The sequence below is a fragment of the Barbatula barbatula genome (genome assembly GCF_947034865.1).
Source record: "Barbatula barbatula genome assembly, chromosome: 11".
In the NCBI taxonomy this organism is placed as follows: Eukaryota; Metazoa; Chordata; class Actinopteri; order Cypriniformes; family Nemacheilidae; genus Barbatula; species Barbatula barbatula.
In genome coordinates, this window is record NC_136774.1 from 5,154,763 (window position 1) to 5,175,290 (window position 20,528).

At 42.4% G+C, this 20,528-nt stretch overlaps 1 protein-coding gene across 4 annotated transcripts in view; it reads right to left on the minus strand.

Annotated features, from left to right (window-relative positions):
* The window catches only part of prickle3 (prickle homolog 3), a 28,813-nt gene continuing 8,285 nt past the window's right edge, over positions 1-20,528 (minus strand). For 2 of the 4 annotated variants that reach the window (XM_079467814.1, XM_079467813.1), the window contains 9 exons: positions 14,464-14,647; positions 7,726-7,839; positions 6,314-6,451; positions 5,549-5,752; positions 4,453-4,639; positions 3,829-4,203; positions 3,224-3,490; positions 2,732-3,106; positions 2-1,551 (listed from right to left, as the gene is read on the minus strand). In XM_079467814.1, the coding sequence (XP_079323940.1) occupies positions 1,130-1,551; positions 2,732-3,106; positions 3,224-3,490; positions 3,829-4,203; positions 4,453-4,639; positions 5,549-5,752; positions 6,314-6,451; positions 7,726-7,839; positions 14,464-14,574 (2,193 nt within the window). In that variant the 5' untranslated portion in view covers positions 14,575-14,647 and the 3' untranslated portion in view covers positions 2-1,129. Of the gene's footprint in view, positions 1,552-2,731; positions 3,107-3,223; positions 3,491-3,828; positions 4,204-4,452; positions 4,640-5,548; positions 5,753-6,313; positions 6,452-7,725; positions 7,840-8,762; positions 9,013-14,463; positions 14,648-20,528 lie in introns of those variants that run through there. The other 2 variants (XM_079467812.1, XM_079467815.1) reach the window with 2 other exon arrangements.

The window sequence follows — 20,528 nt, forward strand, 5'->3', positions numbered from 1 at the left end:
GCTTGAACTGTCCCTTTACCTTACAATTGTTTGATCACCGTTTGGAAATACAAAAAGAGAAAGTCATGTGTCTTTATTTAAGTTCTCATTTACACGTTGATTTACATATCATACAGTTCATGAATATATCAAACTTACATATTAGCATTTTACTATATCCTGGAGTGGCCTTAGGTTTGCTGGTTTTCATTATACTATGTTATAGCAATACCATAGAAACTTTGTGGAGTATCTCCTGCTTAACTTCCATGACAATGCATATTCAAATACAGTAACACAATAACATTGCGTTTGCATTTCAATAAGTTTCATATTGTTGAATCTTTAGCAAGTGCAAATAACACGGTCCTTTCAAAACTAGTCAAGCAAGATGCAAGTGCTCACTAGTTAATGTAACTGGTTTCAGGTTTGGTAATAACAATTTAAAAATGTAATGGTTCACGTAGGGGGTTAAATCAAGTATTATAACACTCTGTTATTGTAAAAAAGACAATCTATATTTTAAAGATAATCTTTCACACAGAAGAGAACTATGTATGCACGCTTTGCAAACATTGAATACCAGGATGACCAACCATGGTGGTCAAAAGGTGCAATATACAACAATGCACACGGTGTGGAATAGTGTATCCCACACTGCAACTGATCTTCCATTGAAAGTGTCCTGAAGGAACCGGGAAAAAAATCTCAGCTGTTTAACTCTTTCTTTATCATTATTTTCATTATTAAGGCATTTTTACACATCACTGGATAAAACATTACCTTTAAAGAAATATAAAATGACATTTTTTACATAAAATTAAACCAAAGTAAGGTAAGAAATGTTCCTCGGCTCGAATAATAAAATATTGTGATAGTCATTTGACGACAAGCACCCTTTGAAACTACGTACTGGATCATATTTAGTCACCTAAAAAAAAAAAAAAATACTGGTATGCAAATGCACAAACTGTAAGATCATTTTTACCATGTAAAATGTGATTCATAAACTTGGATGACCTTTGACTAAGCAGCTTCGTGGTTCAGATGAGTTCATAAAATGGTGTTGATAGACCCCAGAATGTGCCATAAATCCACAGCAAGTCCCTTTAAACGTATATTTTACAGTTTCAATCCTTTTATTTCAGTCTCAGGATAGTAAGCAGTTGTCTTTTTCTTTCGTACTAAGACTCTGCGTTCTCTTCCTCCTAAAACTTCCTGTCCTGCTTTTCTTTGCTTCCTCTCTTTGTCCATCGCTCTCTTTTTGTCCACCTGTCAGCTGCGGCGGCAGAAGAATACGCTCGCCCATAAAAAAGCCTTCCTCCTCGGAATCTGAGGAAGAGGAGCAGGTAGAGCACGACTCTTCGTGTTTGTTGCGAGTGGAGTGCAGGGTCAGACTGCCATGTATTCCATCCAGGACGCCGTTGGACCGGCGTCTGCGGTCTCCTTCCCTGGATTCCAGGATGTCCAGCCGAGGTCTGTCACTTTGTGAGCCTCGAAAACGCCTTACATGCTTCTCAGTGTCAACGTGGCCACCATGTCCTCGTCGGAAGCTGCGATGGTAGGACCCATCTGAAACAGACACGAGATTGATTTGAATTCTAAAAAAAATGAAGAGTTGAAGCAGAATTTTAAACAAAACAGTGAGAAACACTAACCTATGCTGTGCCTATGCTGTTGAAATACAGTGTCTGCAAAATAATCCATGATTGAATCATTACTTACAGACTAAATTTGTTCTTTAACCTGTCCTACATCCTATGATATGGTCTTCCAGGACAGTATGACTCATTTATTATGGTACGTTTCCTGTTTTGGTTTAGACAAGGCTATATACGCTTATAACCAAGAGGCGGGGTTCACAAGACATCCTTAAGAAGAATTCTCAAATTCAAATTCTCTTCTTCTCAATATTATCTTAAAGTCCCAGTGAAATAAAAAATGACAATTCTTTTTTTTCATGAAATAATGCAGCGTTTATAGTAAATAGCTTATCGATGTGGGTATTTTTCTTTTTAAAACTCATATGCCCTCATGATCTTCAGTTAAAATCAGAAAATCAATGCTCCAGCTGTGCTCCACATCCAATCAATTTGCAATGAAAAGCGCAAGCCACGCCCACTCATTTTCTCTTTTGAAATTACTTTTCACTTCCGATCGCAACTTCCATAAAGATACCAAATAATAAACAGAAAATATTAAAAAATGCAACTGTCAAAGTAACCCCAGCAATCTTTTTAAAGTGTTTACATAAAATGTTTAAAATGCCAAATTAATCACAAAAGCAACGATATTTGTACATTTAATTTGTTGTTCATTTGTTTTAATTTTAAACCCAAACTTTATGATTCTATACAATAAAAGGCACAGATGCACTGTTGGGCTCCAGAAGTATTGAAAATACAGTTGGGTATAATAAACACAGTCTTTATAACTTGTGTGCTCCTAGTCTTCTGAATCTATTCCAAGAACCAATATTTTAACTGGATTAGCAGGCAGCCTTCCCCTCTGCCATAGCATTTCAATATTGTCATATGCACAAGAACCAACAGCATCTGGAATTACTGACATCATTTTTGTGCTATTTAATCCATAATGGCTTCAGTCTCTATTCCTATCAACAGTAAAGAATATAATCTCCCATCTGACAAGCTCCATAACAATAAAGGGGGAGTAAATGATAATTATACTTTTTAATGTCTCAAAAAAGCTATTAAACACATCATTGCTTCAGAAAGCAACATTATCTTACCCAGCAGGTCTATCTGTGATGGTACTCCAGTGCAAAACCTCAATCTGTGTCCCAAACTTCCCACGACGTCTCCTCCATCGTCCTCCTGCTCCTCTTCTTCTTCTTTCCCGTTAACCTCAACAGTTTCCTCTTCCTCCCAATCGTCCTCGTTCACTGAATAACTGCAGCTGATCGGCTCTCTGAAGCTGACCCTTGCTGTGCCGTTGCGAACAGGTGCAACAGCAGTCTCTTCAGGTTCTGTAACAGTGGGTGGGGAATCTGAAGGGGGCGGCAAATCAGATGGGTTGAAACACACAGGGGGTGGAGGTGGCGGAAAAGAGTCTGAGTCAATGTAATCGTCGAATGCATCTGATGGCTGGGGTTCAGAGGAAATTCCTTGGGATGGAGAAAGCAAAGAAACATTTAGTCTCCCAGAATATATAAAGTAACTGTAACACGGTAAAATCGCTGTAACACGTGGCCTCTGTCTGCATACATTAATTTAAAGCATACCCGTATAACTTTCAACAGCATTCCCACAATCCTTTGCCGTGGAAGTTCCTCTGGACGTGCAGCTGGGTGGGTAAGAGCCAAATTCTGCATAGCCATTCAGCTCCACTGTGAACTCCAGACCGCTGTATGGACTGTCTGTCCTGTTTGATTGGTCCTTGCACAGAGATTCTGACCCGTCATTGGCTGGCGGAAGGAGCTGAGAGGAGAGGTGGGAGTTCTGCGTGTGTTCATATTGTGGAGGTTCAGAAGGGAACGAGGTGCAAACGCCTAGAAAATGACATGTAATCATTTTTTATGCATAAATCTAATAGAAACAAACATTTTCTTTTTTGCTTTGAGGATATGTTTACAGTTTCACCCCACGATAAAAAACTGCATCAATGTCCACCCTCCTCTCAAAATGTATATTGTTAATTATTCTTTATCATTTTAAAAAAAAAATCTACTTTTGATCCATACAGTAATAGTTGTAAAGTTTTAAAAATGTATTTTTTCATCTCCTTAAAATAAACAAAGTATTTACGACCAATGTTGTGTGTTTTATGGACATGGTGTTGTAAAAGCGTCAACGTTTAAAAAACAAATGTGTTTAATAACCCCTGTACCTTTGTTCTCCAGTGGAAAATGACTACACCCATTCACTGTTGTTGAGCTAGAGGTTACTAGTCCATTCTTCCGCATACTGCCATCAGACCCGATGGAATTCGGACTGCTGCTTCCCCCCTGTGGCCGCTGCACAGAACTACGCTGCTTATTTTGAGTGAGTTTATGTGTGGCCGATTTGCTCTGCAGGGCTGAATCACAAGAGTCCGAGTTATCTGGATCGTCCCCCAGTGAGCAGGAGCGAGAGCAGAAAATGAGCCCTCCGCGAGGTAAGAAGGGTCTGCCCAGCAGGGCGAGTCGGCAGCTGGCACAGCAGAAGCACGCTTCAGTGGCGTGCCAGTGCTGGCCCTCATACGTCATCTGCCCCTGGTCTATACCTACAGACAAACAGAGAAATGCGAACAGTACAGCATTCTGTCAAACCTATTACTCATCAAGATAGAAGAGGACCTAAACCATCATTCTTATGGAATTTATCATTCTTTGTCACAGCTGTCTTCTTTGCATGTTTTCCTATTTTTGTTCACACTTTTGTGTTTTCACTATGCTGTGTTGTTAGTTTCATTAACAAATGTGATTCTATATATCCTGGAGTTTAGGGAAAGCGTTGTATTGACTGTACTCACCGACATGTTCCCCGCAGGTGTCGCAGTACTCGGCGTACAGCGACTCATAGCAGCAGCAACAGTAGGGTCGACTCTCTCTCATGATGTAACGTTGACCGCCCAGTGCGGCTTCACACTCGAAACAGCAGAAATGCTTCATGTGCCAGTGCCGTCCCTCAGCCTCCGTACACTCATCGGCGAGGATGATCTGATCACCAGAAGAAGTAGAGATGGTCTTTGTTTTTATTAAAAGTGTTAGTCATAAGGTGCGACAAGCAGTCAACATGCATTTCAGACTTAATTTAATTTTGTTATTGACTATTTATAGGCATGTGTTTAGAAATGAAAATGAAAAATTTCCCCACAAATCTCATCAAGTAAAAATATTGATTTATTAGCGTCTGTTTGCATAAAATGAAAACGGGAGACCAGTTCAAATACACTGTTAAGCAATAAAACAGCAATTTGTATGAATGTATTTAGGAAAAGCTCAAAAATGATTATTTTATGTGATAACTTGTTAATATTGCTGTTGGATGACTTTGTCACTCTTGAAGTTTGATTTTGTTGAAATTCAACAAACACTGGACTGGAAAGTCAATTATACATCTAGAAATGCGGTTTAAATAAAAATTTGTAATGGTCTCTTCATTTTTTCCACGACTGTTTAAATAGTTATAAATCGCATGATTGTATGTTGAGATGGAGAATAAATTATGTGAAAAACATAAGACACATAAAAGAAAACCATAAATGGGATGCTAATGGAAAATAGACTGGGACATTTACGTTAGATACTTATCGTTTGTATGTGGGTATATTCCATTTTCTTTAGCATTTCATATTATTTTAAATAATCATAAAAATTTTGAATGTTCAATTTTGGCCCAAATGTTATTTGAAAAACTGAAAAAAAATGAGAAATGTTGCCTCAGGAAACTGAAATAAGTCATTATAAACTAAACTAATAAATTAATTTAGCAAAACAACAATATTGCAAAAGAAAAAAACTTAAGGTAACATAAAAACTGAAAATATAAAGAATGTATTAAAATATGAATAAAACTGAAAACAAAACTATAACTCTGGTAATGAAATGAAGGAAGAGAGAACACACCTCATCACAGGCCTGACAGCGTGGTTTGATGCGCTCAGCATGGTGCCGGCCGCAATAAATGTGCCCGTCCTGATAAAAGTAAATGAGATCTACCAGCAACTCATTACAGGAAGCACACTGGAAGCACTGAGGGTGCCAGCAGGTGCCGTGACCCGCCCGTGATGCAAACACTGCTATGTCCCCACCGCAGATCTGCCTTCCACACTAAGACCAAAGAGAGAAAAAATCGGACTAGATGAGTCACATTTAAAGCCAGAAGTTCTTGAAGGGTTTACGATAAAACACTCGCTAAACACTCTGAATACACATTACACAAAGCGAGTATCTTTTAAATACGAGCGTCTACCATAAACCCTTTCGACGCGTCTGCAGCAGGCACGTATTTTGACATGATGCAAGATTCAGATGTTCATGTGACGCGCCGAACGCGTCTTTTGACATGGCGCAGCACAGACATACGCTGAACACATATTTTGAATGACTGCTGGCCCCGAAGATTAGGCACCGATCACCACTGGTAAAAATAAACCTGGAATATCGCAGGATGTGTATGGAAAGTATGTGGTTTTATCAATTATATACAGTATGATATCCGGCACGGTGCTGGTTTGGCTTGGGTCTGAGCATATAGTGTATCAAAACGTTTCCAGGAACCACATTGCCAGACAAGAGCTTCTTCAGCACAAGTACAGCACTTTACTCCACACGACCTGCTTGAGCAGAAGTATGTAAGTAGTCTGAAGTAAAGTGATGTTATGATTTTACCTGTTGGCAGATGGCTCCAGTCATGGTGACCGGGAAAAGTCGCACGATGCCACGTCCAAGATTCTCTCTCTTCCTCTGCTGGCTGAATAATCTCAGTTCCTTCTTCTCTTCTTCATCCAGAGAATTACAGTACTGAGGCTACACACACACAATGACAATACAGTTATAAGTCACAGAACACAAACTGACAAAATTAGGTTACAGACATTATTATGTTTTACAGACATAATCATTTGAAGAGTTTGATTACAAAACGAGATAACAAAATTCATTTTTTTATGTTAACATGTTTTTATCGTGCTTTATTGTGGTAGTTAGCTGTATTCTTTGAAATATTATTGCTCAAATCCAAACAAACATTTTGATTTATATTAATTGGACTGGATTTTAACAGTAAAGTTTGATATAAACTTCAGCTCAAGAGCAGGGTGCTGTGTGAGGTGATGGCCTGTAGGCTACACTATAACCTTTCTGTTATTTGAACATGGCGCTGTGATATGGAACTGTAATGCGGTCAGACGACCTGGAACTCCTTCATTGGTGTGCATTCACAGAAAGTTATTGAATACCCAAAGAACGTTTGTCCACCAATCAGATTGAAGCATTCAACAGCCCTGTGGTATAACTTCGGGTAAAATACGTTTGACAAACGCTAAATATAACTCACAGAGCCACAACTGTGCACAAATATGTCGAAAGTTTAAAACGGACAAGTTTATCATGGAATGTGCAAATAGTCACTCGCGTGTGAATCACCTTGGATTTGTTTTTGTGTGTATTTTGAGACTCTCCTGGCGGCGCTCTCCCTCCCACGTGAGTTGTCATCATTTTTAGCCAATCAGATTCAAGCTCACCATTCAACCAATCATAACACATTGACATAGATCGCGTTCACTTGTGATATTCTTTTATGCATGTGAAACTGGCTAGGCAAGTGAACATCGTGTTTTACGTGTGAAAATATTAACTAAAATCGCTCCATAATTTAACCCCAAAATTAAAAGCATCACATTTATTGCAGAAAATGAAAATAGTTTTGAGACCACTGATATTTAATTAATTCAATTTAATTAACTCAATCCTTTCAAATTATTAATTATTGTAGCATTTCTGGACATTTTACTTTCGATTTTTAGTATTTCTCATTTCTCTAACTTGTAATTGTTATTAGAATCTTATTGCAGTAATATAGTAATAGTTTACTTAAAAAAATATTTCTAAACATTATTATTCAAAGACAAAACTTAATACCATTAATAAAAAATCAGCCTTTTCTGCAACAGGCAGCTCGTCTATCTCTCTATTCTTGGCAGTAAATGGTATAAAGAGTTTTTAGGACTGACAAACGTTACTGAAAGTTTAGGATTATTTTCTAACAGAGAGTCATTTTAAAGTGTTTTCAAGATTTTTACCTCACTGTCATGGGCTGGGAGCTGATGTAAGAGCTGTTTAATGCGATAGCGTTCACCAACGCTGTTTACATATGGCACCTTATCCTCTGGAATACAGCTGAAGTATTGGTAAACCTGTAGATACATAAACATGATACAACAAAGACATGTATACGTATGAGGGAAAACATACAAAGCAGTTCAATGATTTGGGGGTGATAACTGTGGTTTTTGTATTAGGTATATGCATTTTAATAAAGAACTTATAAGTTGTAGGTTTATAGATAATAGGTTGATGTAGGGCTGCCAGATATAAAAAAAAATGCGATATGCGATAGTAGATTTATTTTTCTAAAATCAAAATTGTTTTAAAATATATTGAAAAAATTATATAACCTTGGGGCTGCACAATATTAAACAAAAATGTGATAGACAATAATTCGCTAAATATGCTATGTGCAATAATGGTTCAAGTTTGTAAATTATATAAGTCTCTCTGCCATCTGCATCAAGCTAAAACTTATAGACCACTTCGCAAGATGTAAACACTGTTCCAGAAGCACTTCCTGTTTCAGTTTCATTTTTTTAAATCTCACATATATAATTTAAACTTTAAGATATTTAACATTTTGATCAGAACATCAGAAATGGTCTGTTGGTTGCATTTTGTTTAACCATTGAACAGGAAGTTCTTTTGGACGAGCTTTGGATCTACTTCATCCAAAGTGGTCGATCTATAATTATTTAAATAATTCAGTTATTGCTAAATATTGCGATATGCACATTTGCAATATTTGGATCATTTCGATATATTGCGCAGCCCTAGATTAGTGCATTGTTCCAGCCATAATAAAAACATCATGCTGTGGGTTCCCTTTCGAGAGCGGTCACTTCGACATTGCGGAGACCGCATATGAAACTCCTCCTCTTTTTCACTTTTCCTGAAGTCCTATAGGATAACGCCAGTTAAAAAACTGGCCAATTGTCGCAAGACATGCACAGTATGCAAATACTGACGAATCTAGACAGTATAAATACAGTGCATGAGACGACAATACCTCAGAATCTTCTTTTTCACGCTGCCATCGTTGAAGACGCAACTGGATACTTCTTTCACCGCATCCGATGGCTTCTTTCTGTCGTCTCTGCGCGGGCCCCATTGGCCCGCAGGATACTCACGAGCACTGCATTGCCTGCCTGGGCCTTGCCCATGCGGAGGATGCACTCTGCGAGTCCGATTGCGCGCACTGTGCGGACCTGCCGGCGCGTGTTTTGAGGACTCGCAGGAACATTGCTCGTGGACTCTTAGGGTCGAGGCTCACCGCCGCCAACGAGCCGCTGGTGAGTCCACCCACTCCACGAGGTGGCGGCGACGACCCGGCTCCGGGCCCCCGTCCTCTGCCGTCACCTCATTCCCCAGTCGACGAGGTCCTTCGTCCTCCGCCTTCCATCGCGGACGCCGTTTCCTTCGGCGTCGAGGAGGACGATGACTCCATGTCCATATCAGCTTCGGACAAGGACTGGGCAGGATCGGAGCGTGATCGTCCCGATCCGGAGAGCACCCCGGACCTCCACGAGGAGTTCGTCAGGGTTCTCGAAAAAGCTGTAAGCGAGCTCGACATCACCTGGGATCCACCTGAGATGCCGGCGAAGAGTAAGCTCGACTCCTGGTACTTTCAGGCGAGTCGCCGCCAGGCCACGTCGAAAAGGAGTTCGCCGTTCTTCCCAGATGTCCACGAGCACGTGGTGAAGACGTGGTCAGCACCTCAGTCGGCGCGCGTCCACGCTGCTACGCCGGCCATGTTTGCCCACGTGGTCGGGGCCGAGGCCCACGGTTACGTGCGCATGCCACCCGTCGAGGAGACCCTCGCCGCTCATTTGTGCCCTTCCGCCACCTCGCTGGGCTCGGACCCAGGCCTGCCCTCGAAGCCGTGCAGGTTTACCGCCCATCTCGCTGGTAAGGCATACGCGTCCGCTGGCGAGGCCGCCTCCGCCTTGCACACTATGGCGGTGCTGCAGGTGTTCCAGGCAAAGATCCTTCAGTCGCTGGATAGCGGCAGCCTGGAGACGGACGCTACACGGGATCTGAGGGCAGCGACCGACTTCGCGCTGATGGCTACGAAACGCACCGCCCAGGCTATCGGCAGATCTATGGGGTTTATGGTCGTCCTCCACCGTCATCTGTGGCTTACGCTGGCGGATCTAAAGGACGCCGATCGTAAGTCCCTGCTCAACGCGCCGATCACTCCCTCCGGCCTCTTTGGTGACGTCGTGGAGTCGGTAGTAGAGCGTTTTGGTGAGGCGCAAAAGCGCGCCAAGGCCATGAGTCACGTGCTGCCTCGACGCTCTTACCAACCGTCTCCGAGAGCCCGCTCTTCATCCGCGCCTCACTCCTCGCAGAGACCCGCCAAACAGCACGCGGCTCCCGCACCGGCTAGTCGAGGTCGCGAACCGGACGTCCGTCCTAAACAATGGGCGGGCCCAGCAAAGAAGAGGTACGGGCCGAAGAGAGGTCCACGCCACGACGGCGGAGCGTCATCGGCTGCCAAGCCGTCGTCCTGACGGACCTGGGAAGAGGAGGAGAGAGTCTGTGAGCGTGCCGGCGGACCCAAAGCGCCGCTGTTTGCAACAGTTTTCCCCCGCGGTTGCGGGCGATTATTGCAATGTTGTAAGTGTTGTTTGTGTGAATGCAATAAAAACACATACCTGTTCACAGAAGGAGCTTTTTCCCCCTCACACACACAATGCTGCGTCCCTTGCCCTGCCACGGTGCAGCGCGAAGCCGCAGCTAGTCACAACTATAACCAGCATTCCCTCGTCCACGGACGCTCCCGTGGACGAGGGACCGCTGGAGTCTCACGCGCGAGATATTTTCCCGCCAGTGCATTTAGCCTCGCTGGGCCAGCGCTCTACCCTAAACGGTCCGATGACGGTAACCCCCGATCAGATTCGGCCGTTATGTCTGTTTCTGGACGCGTGGAAAGCCATCCCAGGCATCTCTCTTTGGCTGCTAAACGTGATAGAACACGGGTACTCCCTGCAGTTCAGGCGCAGACCTCCCCGCTTCAGCGGTGTGGTCCCGTCGCTTACGTCAGCGCAAAACGCACCTGTGCTAAGGCAGGAAATCCGCAGCCTGCTCGCGAAGGGAGCGATCGAGCGTGTCCCCCCGAACGAGCGGGAAAGCGGGTTTTACAGCCGGTATTTTGTAGTGCCCAAGAGAGATGGTGGTCTGCGTCCGATTCTGGACTTGAGACCCGTCAACCGAGCGCTTCACAAGCGAGCGTTCAGAATGACAACTCTAAAACAGATCCTGGCACAAGTGCGTCCCGGGGACTGGTTTGTTTCCGTAGATCTGAAGGATGCGTACTTCCATGTTCAGATAAACAAGCGCCACCGAAGGTTCCTGCGATTCGCATTCGAGGATTCAGCGTACCAATTTGCCGTCCTCCCATTCGGGCTGGCATTAGCTCCGCGCACATTCTCGAAGTGCGTGGACGCGGCGCTTTCCCCTCTCAGAGCGAGCGGAATGCGCATTCTCAATTATCTGGACGATTGGCTGATTTTAGCCCACTCTCGGAAGGCGCTAATCGGTCACACGCAGATGCTGCTTGGTCACTTGGCATCCCTGGGGCTGCGCGTGAACATGCAGAAGAGCAAACTCACGCCGAGTCAGTCTATAACGTATCTGGGGGTATGTTTCGACTCAGTGGAGATGCGCGCTCGTCTCTCCCTAGAGAGGACGGAGTCCATCTCTTCAGCTCTACATTTGCTCAGGCTGGGCCGGTCTGTTCCCCTGAGGGAGTTCCAGAGGCTTTTGGGTCTCATGGCATCGGCGTCGGCGGTCTGCCACCTAGGTCTTCTGCACATGCGACCGCTTCAGTTCTGGCTGAAGGCTCGGGTTCCATGGAGAGCATGGTCCTCGGGCCAGGCGCGAGTCCCGGTTACACGCCGCTGCCTCGACGCCCTGAGTCCATGGCGCGACCCGAGCATGTTCAGTCGGGGAGTTCCCCTGGGGCTGGTGACGAGACGCACAGTCGTTACGACGGATGCATCGTCCTCGGGATGGGGCGCGGTGTGCGAGGGCATGCCGGCATCCGGCCTTTGGTCACAGTCTCTGAGGAAATGGCACATAAATCGCTTGGAACTAAAGGCGGTGTCTCTAGCTCTTCATACTTTCCAGTCGAGGCTGGAGCAGAAACATGTTCTGATTCGCACCGACAACATGTCCGTGGTTTCGTACATAAATCGCCAGGGAGGGATCCGTTCCGGAGCTCTTTTCAAACAGGCGGCGGATCTCCTACTGTGGGCGGATCGACATATACTCTCTATCAGAGCAGCGCATATCCCCGGTCATCTGAACCGCGGAGCGGACATGCTTTCGAGGGAGGGTCTTCAGCACGGGGAATGGAGGCTTCATCCCGACACAGTCCTGTTAATTTGGGAACGCTTCGGGAAAGCGGAGGTGGATCTATTCGCGACAAGCGAGAACGCACACTGCCCGTTGTATTTCTCGCTGATCCACTCCCCTATGGGGAGCGACGCGCTGACGGGGCGTTGGCCGGCCGTTCGGCTTTACGCGTTTCCTCCGGTGAAGATTTTACCCCTAGTGCTGTGCAAAGTCAGAGAGGAGACGGCGTCGGTGATTCTCGTCGCTCCGTTCTGGCCGAATCAACCATGGTTCCCGGACCTGAGGGAGTTGTTGACGGCACCGCCGTGGCGGATTCCCCTCAGGAGAGACCTGTTGTCCCAAGTGAACGGCACGATTTGGCACCCCAGCCCGGAGTTGTGGAACCTTCATGCCTGGCCGCTTCGGGGATTCTAACTGCACTCCCTCAGCGTGTGCTGGATACTATTTCGGAGTCTCGCGCGCCGTCTACCAGACGTTTATACGCTCTAAAATGGGGGGTGTTTGCTAAATGGTGCAGCAGCAACAATATCGACCCGGCGTCTTGCCCCGTGTCTGATATTTTGTCTTTCCTGCAGCACAGGCTGGACAGCGGCGGCCTCCCGTCAACGCTGAAGGTTTACGTAGCGGCCATCGCCTCGTTTCGTTCCCCGGTTGATGGGCAATCGATTGGTAGGCACATGCTGGTGGTCAGATTCCTCAGAGGAGCAAGGAGACTTTTCCCCCCGCGAACCCCTTCGGTGCCACCTTGGGACTTAGCACTGGTGTTGAAGGCTCTCTCTTCTCCCCCCTTTGAGCCTTTGGACGCGGCTTCGGTAAGAGAGCTCACTCTAAAAACCGTTCTCCTTCTCGCCCTTGCTTCGGCTAAGCGCATAGGGGATTTGCAAGCGCTCTCAGTCGGCGCTGATTTCATTCGTTTTGGGCCAGGCGACTGCAGCGTCACTCTCCGGCCAAAATCGGGTTATGTGCCGAAGTCCATGTCTACCCCTTTTAGAGCTCAGGTCATTTCCTTGCCCGCCTTGTCTTCCGAGTCGTCAGACCCACAGGATGCTGACGCTCAGAGAGCGGTATGCCCGGTAAGGGTATTGCGGGCTTACATAGATCGCACGGCCGGGTTTCGGCAGTCGGAGCAGCTCTTTATTTGTTTTGGTGGGGGTACTAAAGGCCGGGCTGTCTCAAAACAGAGGCTCTCTCACTGGGTAGTGGACGCTATTACCTTGGCGTACGAAAGCCAGGGTCAGAACTGCCCCTTCGGTATCAGAGCTCATTCGACTAGGGCTATCGCCTCTTCGTGGGCCTGGTCTAGGGGCACATCTATTCAGGACATATGCTGTGCAGCTGGCTGGTCTTCTCAGAATACTTTCGCCAGGTTCTACAGATTGGATGTGTCCTCGTTGGCTTCTCAAGTCCTCTCGGTGAGTGCTGATTAAGCTTATCTTCTACCTTGTAATGTATTGTGCTACACAGTTGTTGCCGCATTGCTGTTTACACTGTGCTTGGTGTACTTATATTCGCTATTATATCGCCCGGGTTTCCGTGCTGGTTCTACTGCTGTGGTGTCTGCCCTGTTCAGCGCAGCCCGCTGCATTCGTTGGGTTTGGATATGCAAATTCGACAAAAGACCAATCTAGCAGTTCATTGGCGTGCTCAGTGATCTAGCAGCTCATAGGCCGGTTTCAGCCAATCAGCGGTTAACGCTTGGGGCAACCTCGCGAATGGTTGGTTTGTCTGCTCCGCATACTGTGTACGTGTTATCCCAGTTATCGGGCTGTTTTTGCTAGCTCTCACGGCGGGATTGTACTACCGTTCCATATGCGGTCTCCGCAATGTCGAAGTGACCGCTCTCGAAAGGGAACGTCTCGGTTACTTTCGTAACCTCGGTTCCCTGAGAAGCGGGAACGAGACATTGCGGAGAACGCCGTGTTCGCTGCTTATCTCTGGTCAAGCGTTCTATCGTAGATTCTGAGGTATTGTCGTCTCATGCACTGTATTTATACTGTCTAGATTCGTCAGTATTTGCATACTGTGCATGTCTTGCGACAATTGGCCAGTTTTTTAACTGGCGTTATCCTATAGGACTTCAGGAAAAGTGAAAAAGAGGAGGAGTTTCATATGCGGTCTCCGCAATGTCTCGTTCCCGCTTCTCAGGGAACCGAGGTTACGAAAGTAACCGAGACGTTTTCTCTCGGTTTATAAAATGCAAAAATTATAAAGCCTAATTGAAAACAACACCTTGATTTGATCTGATGGCATAATTTATCGACGCATTTCCACACAGAAGATGATCGGAGTATGAGAAGTTGTGAGTTGATTTGGTACTCATACAGCACACTTTCTGTTTCCAAAAAACTCACCTGTTCAGGCTTGAGACCAGGCGGCACCCAGGCGTATTCTTCGGAAGCACATCCCGAGTCGTCGTCGGATATGGAATGCCTTTGGAAGTCTGACACTAGCTTCATCATCATCTTTTCGAGCTGGCCGGGCACCGAGCGCACCACATGCTCTTCCCGTACACACTTACAGTGCACACAGATCTTCCTGTGGAAACAGATCAGCGAAGAGGTGTTGAGAGGACAAGGCAAAACTAGAGGTGTACTTCCTTACTTGAGTGAAAGTACAGATATTACCGGTCAAATATTACTCCACTACAACTAAAAGTTGTAAAGACAGATTCTTACTTAAGCAAAAGTGCAGAAGTACGTGCTTTTTGAAGTACTCAAGTATTAAAAGTACATTTCCATTATGTCAGTGGTGCATTGTTTTATTGTCGTATACCTTATGCCTCTGAAGAAACCTACTGAATACACAGAGTATCTCACAGTATCGGTAGTATTAAAAGAGTAGTTCACTTCAAAATTTGCCCCCATTGACTTTCCATAGTAATATATCATTATTCTTTCTATGAAAAGTCAATGGGGCAAATTTTGAAGTGAGCTACTCTTTTAAGATCTTTAAATGTTTGGCACATATATGTTTAGTTTAGATCAAATCCTGTACGATCATTTAGCCAAATGATCCTCATTATCCCCCTAGGCCTACACTGTTTGTATTTATGGGCAGTGTTATTTGTATATTCCCTTTACCAGTTTTAGCAGCAATTTACCAGGAAGTTGTATATATTAAAGTGTAGAAGCCATGTGTTTGTTGGATTTATAACCATTTGTATTACTGTAGTTTAACATAAACTGAAGCTACCATAATGAAACTATGGTATTTTTAGTTACTGTGGTTTTACTAAAAATAGTTGTGGATTATTGTTACTATGTAGAGAAAATGGTAGATTTGGGGATCCCTGCTGAAAAAAAACAAGGAATTTGTGAATTAGAATGCGATTTGTCTATTAAATTCCTCTTTTTAGTGTGTTTTGGATTTTATTTCAATAGGATTGACCATCCCACCGATAGAATCCATCACATACTAGTAGACAACAAGTATCCATACAATACTCATTAAACCCGTTAAATCCATTACATTTCAGTTGTATTTGGGCAGGGTTCTATTGTTGTTATTTCATCAGGAATACTTCATCTACTATAGTTACTACAGTAAAACAAAAAAAATCATTTTCCAAATGGCTTTAAATGCTATAGCAGCAGATCAGAAGTTAACGCGCACAAACACTTCCTTAACTCTGGCTATGCCATCTCATGGAATTTCCAATGAAAACATTTTCCATTTATCTGTCATTTAGTTCAAGATGTTTATTTACCGTTTAGCCGTTATGTCTTCTATGATCTCTGACTGATCGTAGCGCTCGTTCTAAGCAATGCATCACACATAGTTGAACCCACGGATGATAACAACACACTTTAACGTGAGCCTTTTTCGTCTTTTATTGTTCTATTTGCCTTTTAAGAGCGCTTTCGGCTGTGTAGTAGCGCTGACGTTTACATTAGTTTAGTGGGGAAGATCCCAGGGTTGCCAGATTTGCATAAAAAATCTGCCAAATGGCCTTTCAAAGCTAACTGAAATACTTTGCAGCAGTGAAAGGTCCTGGCAGATCGCAAGCCAGATAAATTGTGCACACAGCAGGAAAACCCACTACATATAAACAACTTTCTACTTTTGGACCTTTTAATGAATGTAGTGGAGTAAAATTATGTTTGTCTTTCAAATGTAGTGACGTTAAAGTCCAAGTACTCAAAAAGTGTACTTAAGTACAGTACTCGGGTAAATTCACTTAGTTACTGTCCACCTCTGGCGCAAAACTGACTTTGGGATTAGGATTTGGATCATACAAATTCTGGAAAATGGACATTTAAGATGTCCTGAATAAAAAAAGCATACTTTCATGTAAAGTGCAGTTGAAAGAGATTAAACCCAACTTTATATACCTGACAAAAAAGAACAACCCATTTTACCCAAATATGCATTTCATTCGCACTTGAAATATGTGTGTAAAAAGGGTTTTAATTTCTAAAGCCATATGATAGATCTGTGTGAGGAACAATAAAATAATTCAGCACTGTTTATCTAAGATACAGTACATTCAAATGAATTCCTCACTTTTGATTGTCAGGAAACATGCATACTAATAAAATGTATACCCTATATGCACTGTAAATCGCTTTGGATAAAGCGGCTGGCAAATGCAAGAAAATGAAAACATTAGGAGAGATTTAAATCCGTCTGGATTAACTATTCTTTGAAATGTTGTTCAGCACAATGATATTTGCCATCTGGAGAGGAAGACACGATAAATAAAAAGCCAGACCCTGATTTAAAGATAAAGACTGGGATAAAACCAAGCCATTCAGCAATAAATAATGAAACTAGCTCATAGGGTAAACACTCTCAACTATGGGATTTATTAGCTATATAATGAATAATTTTTATTTTAGCTGCAAATTAACGCACAGACAACTTGGATCACATGCGACTTTAAACAGGCAGAAATCCAGTCTTGTGTGTGAGAAAAACTGTGATTTGACAACGTTAAAATGTTGTAGTGTGTACTAGCGTTAACATGTAAAATATCTGAAAGAAGGATTTTCTGAATTGCTACTCTAAAGAAAGCGAACACACATACAATGCATCTTAAGATGTAATTGACAGCAATGCTAGTGTTCGGAGTACAATTTATGACTACAAAAGGTTCATTGTGTACATAAGAGACATGCCATCACAATGTTTTTAGTTCACAGAATTATACGTTTCATCAATGTATGTCTTATTGAGAAAAACTGCAAAAATATAAGGTAGAATAATACAATGTATTCTGTCTGTGCTTTCTTTATTTCTCATAATCTTCATATTTATAGTCATAATTACTACAGCAACTATTGCCTAAATGTTTGTGAATAACAAAATAAAAATGCGCAATACAGGCCTAAATAAAATGTATAAGGGCTGTCAAACGACTGATCGTATAAGTTTGTGTTTACATAATATATGTCTGTATTTAGGAAATATTTTGATGCATTTATTTATATTTACCAATAATAGAAATTCTATATAAACGTTTATTGTTATTTTTAAACATATGCATGTATGTGTTTATAAATACAAAATGAATATGCACAGTACACAGCCAAAGTCTATACTATGTATTACTTGATCAATCGTTTGACAGCCCTAAAATGTAAGGAAAAAAACGAATTTTAGTGCCATTGCTTCTTGAAGGCATGCAATGTTAAAAATATTTTTTATTATAAAGAACGCTTATAGTTCTGGTCATATGCGATTAGTTTAGATCTTAAAAAGAAACATCATCTTTAATTTACACTTACTGTAAAACAGAGAATTCTGCTTCCATTTCACAAATGAATTAAATGAGGTTGAGTAAACAATGACAGATTGATCATCTATGAGTGAACTGTTGTTTAAATAATATCGGCTAGTAAAAAAGAATGTCTCAATTTCTGGGCACGCAGACCAGCCTGTTCGGTTTGCCACCTCACCCCATTTTAATGAACACGATCTCATCACTAACCATCAATGAAACACCATCTAATGTTTCACCCTGTGATGAAGACAAACCCAGCAGGTTAGTCCATGGCAACTACATACATAAACAACAGTAACAGCAACATGTTTTAATCTTCCAACACATACAAATATAAAAGCAAAACTAAACTAAAATCACACCCAAAGTAATCCTAAAATTACCTTATTTGAAACATGATTTGTCTATTCAACAGAACCAAAGAATCTCCAATTATATCTGGCAAAGTCAATACTTTTTCCTAGATTTTATAAAGATCACAAATAATACAACGTTGTCGGTTATAGAACACAATGTCTATTAAATGTGCCTGAATAATGTAATAATAATCACAACGATAAGCAGGACATTTCTTGTCCTGGATGCTCAAAGGTCTTTTATAATCCGCAAAAGCTCAGAGTAAACAAGAACAACAATACGTACAGTACAGAAAAGGGTTCCAGCTTCAGCCAAAAAACAGCCAGGTGGACTAATCCTCCATCCCGACTTTAACGCGACAAAACAAACATCTTACTTTGACTCAGCCCTTGTTATACACTGATGAGTGACAGATAGACATGTGTCATAGTTTGAGAAGGCAGTCATTGGGCAGGGTAGAGATGACATCACACCTCTGCTGTGATCAACTCAGATCTCATTTCATCTTGTTTCATCTTCAAAAAAAGAAGAGGTCAAAATGCGGTCTTTACAACCACGTGAGGTGTGTGTAGGGATGGGTGTATAATCCCTCTTCTGTAGTTACGATGAGCTCTGCTGTTCTCTTAAAGACTTACATTAAGAACGCCTTTAAAAGCGAAGACAAGCATAAGAGCAATACAAACAAAGTGCATATAGAAAGAAAACTATATAAATAAAGAAACCATGTTTGTGTTTCTCTCTGTCATAACACCTCAGACTGGGCACAGGGACGACATGGGCCCAGATGGATGACAAAAGCTGCTTTTCCCAGATTGAACTCTCTTCCTGCATCTATCCAACACTATTCCACCGATCTGTTCTCTGGATTATCTGCCCTTTTACATCCTCACTCAAACTCTCATTTTTATTTTAAGTACAGGTAGATACAGGACTACGTTTATTTGTCAATTTAAGTGTATTGTAAAGCCTTATTTTTCTTTCGGTTTAAAATAGTTTGATATACTGTGTAGTCCAAAGGCAAGGCTTCCATAAAAACAACATGTTTAATTTAAGGGACGGAGAATGTTTTTGGGTAGTTGACGAACAAATGGTATTATGATTGATGTGACATTGCAACATTTACAAAACTGTCAATATTACATTGTTTTATATTATTGATATTTATTTTCATCATATAAAGTAGTTACACATGAGACATTTATCTTCATTGTTCAGAGCAATAATGGACATTGGCCATCTAAACACACTTTGTGTGTGTGTGTGTGTGTGTGTGTCTGTCTATTTATATGTCTGTCTGTCTGTCTGTCTCTGTCTGTCTGTGTGTGTCTGTCTGTCTGTCTGTCTGTGTCTGTCTGTCTGTGTCTGTCTGTGTCTGTCTGTGTCTGTCTGTCTGTGTCTGTCTGTCTGTCTGTCTGTCTGTCTGTCTGTCTGTCTGTCTGTCTGTCTGTCTGTCTGTCTGTCTGTCTGTGTCCGTCTGTCTGTCTGTCTGTGTCCGTCTGTCTGTGTCCGTCTGTCTGTGTCCGTCTGTCTGTGTCCGTCTGTCTGTGTCCGTCTGTCTGTGTCCGTCTGTCTGTGTCTGTCTGTCTGTCTGTGTCTGTCTATCTATATAATCTGCCAAATGAATAAATGTAAATGTAAATATATGGCTGTCTATGTATACAAGGTGACTGGAGCAAGGAATGATGAACTTTATTATGTGCCTGATAAAAAGCTCTCTTCTTTCTGTATAGCGTGTCAATCAGAATAAAAATGTGTACAAACAAAACATTTAATGAAAATGATTTGGTTCTAAAAACATGAAACTTGAATTAAAACATGTACACATCAGGTACTAAAACTGTTACACAAAACTATTAGGGAATTACGATTACTACGTGGCAAAACACAAGCACAGTGAGTTTCTAATGCACTCAATTATTTAATAATCACAAACCATTTACAGATACAGTGTTAAAGCTCCCTGTCTATAACTCTAGCTCTAATTTTACCGCGATTTGACCTTTTTATTCAAAACAAAATGGTTTGTAATAAAGCAATCCATCCATTCAGGTAAAAATCCATCCATTAACCCATATATCAAACTGTAGTATATACTATATAGTCAAGGGCACTTTTAATACATTATATCACTAACATCATCAACTGTTATCACCATTGTGATTGTCAAAGTTCCTGCAAGACACATTAACTAAATGGATATCCAAGATCATATTCTAGTAACTGGACACTATATACCCCGTACCCACTATGAGTCTATTACCTTAGATAACAGTGTGGCGCAAAAGTCCATCTCCAAAACAAAAACACGTTTTGTGTTCTCCTGTGTAGATTTCTTCA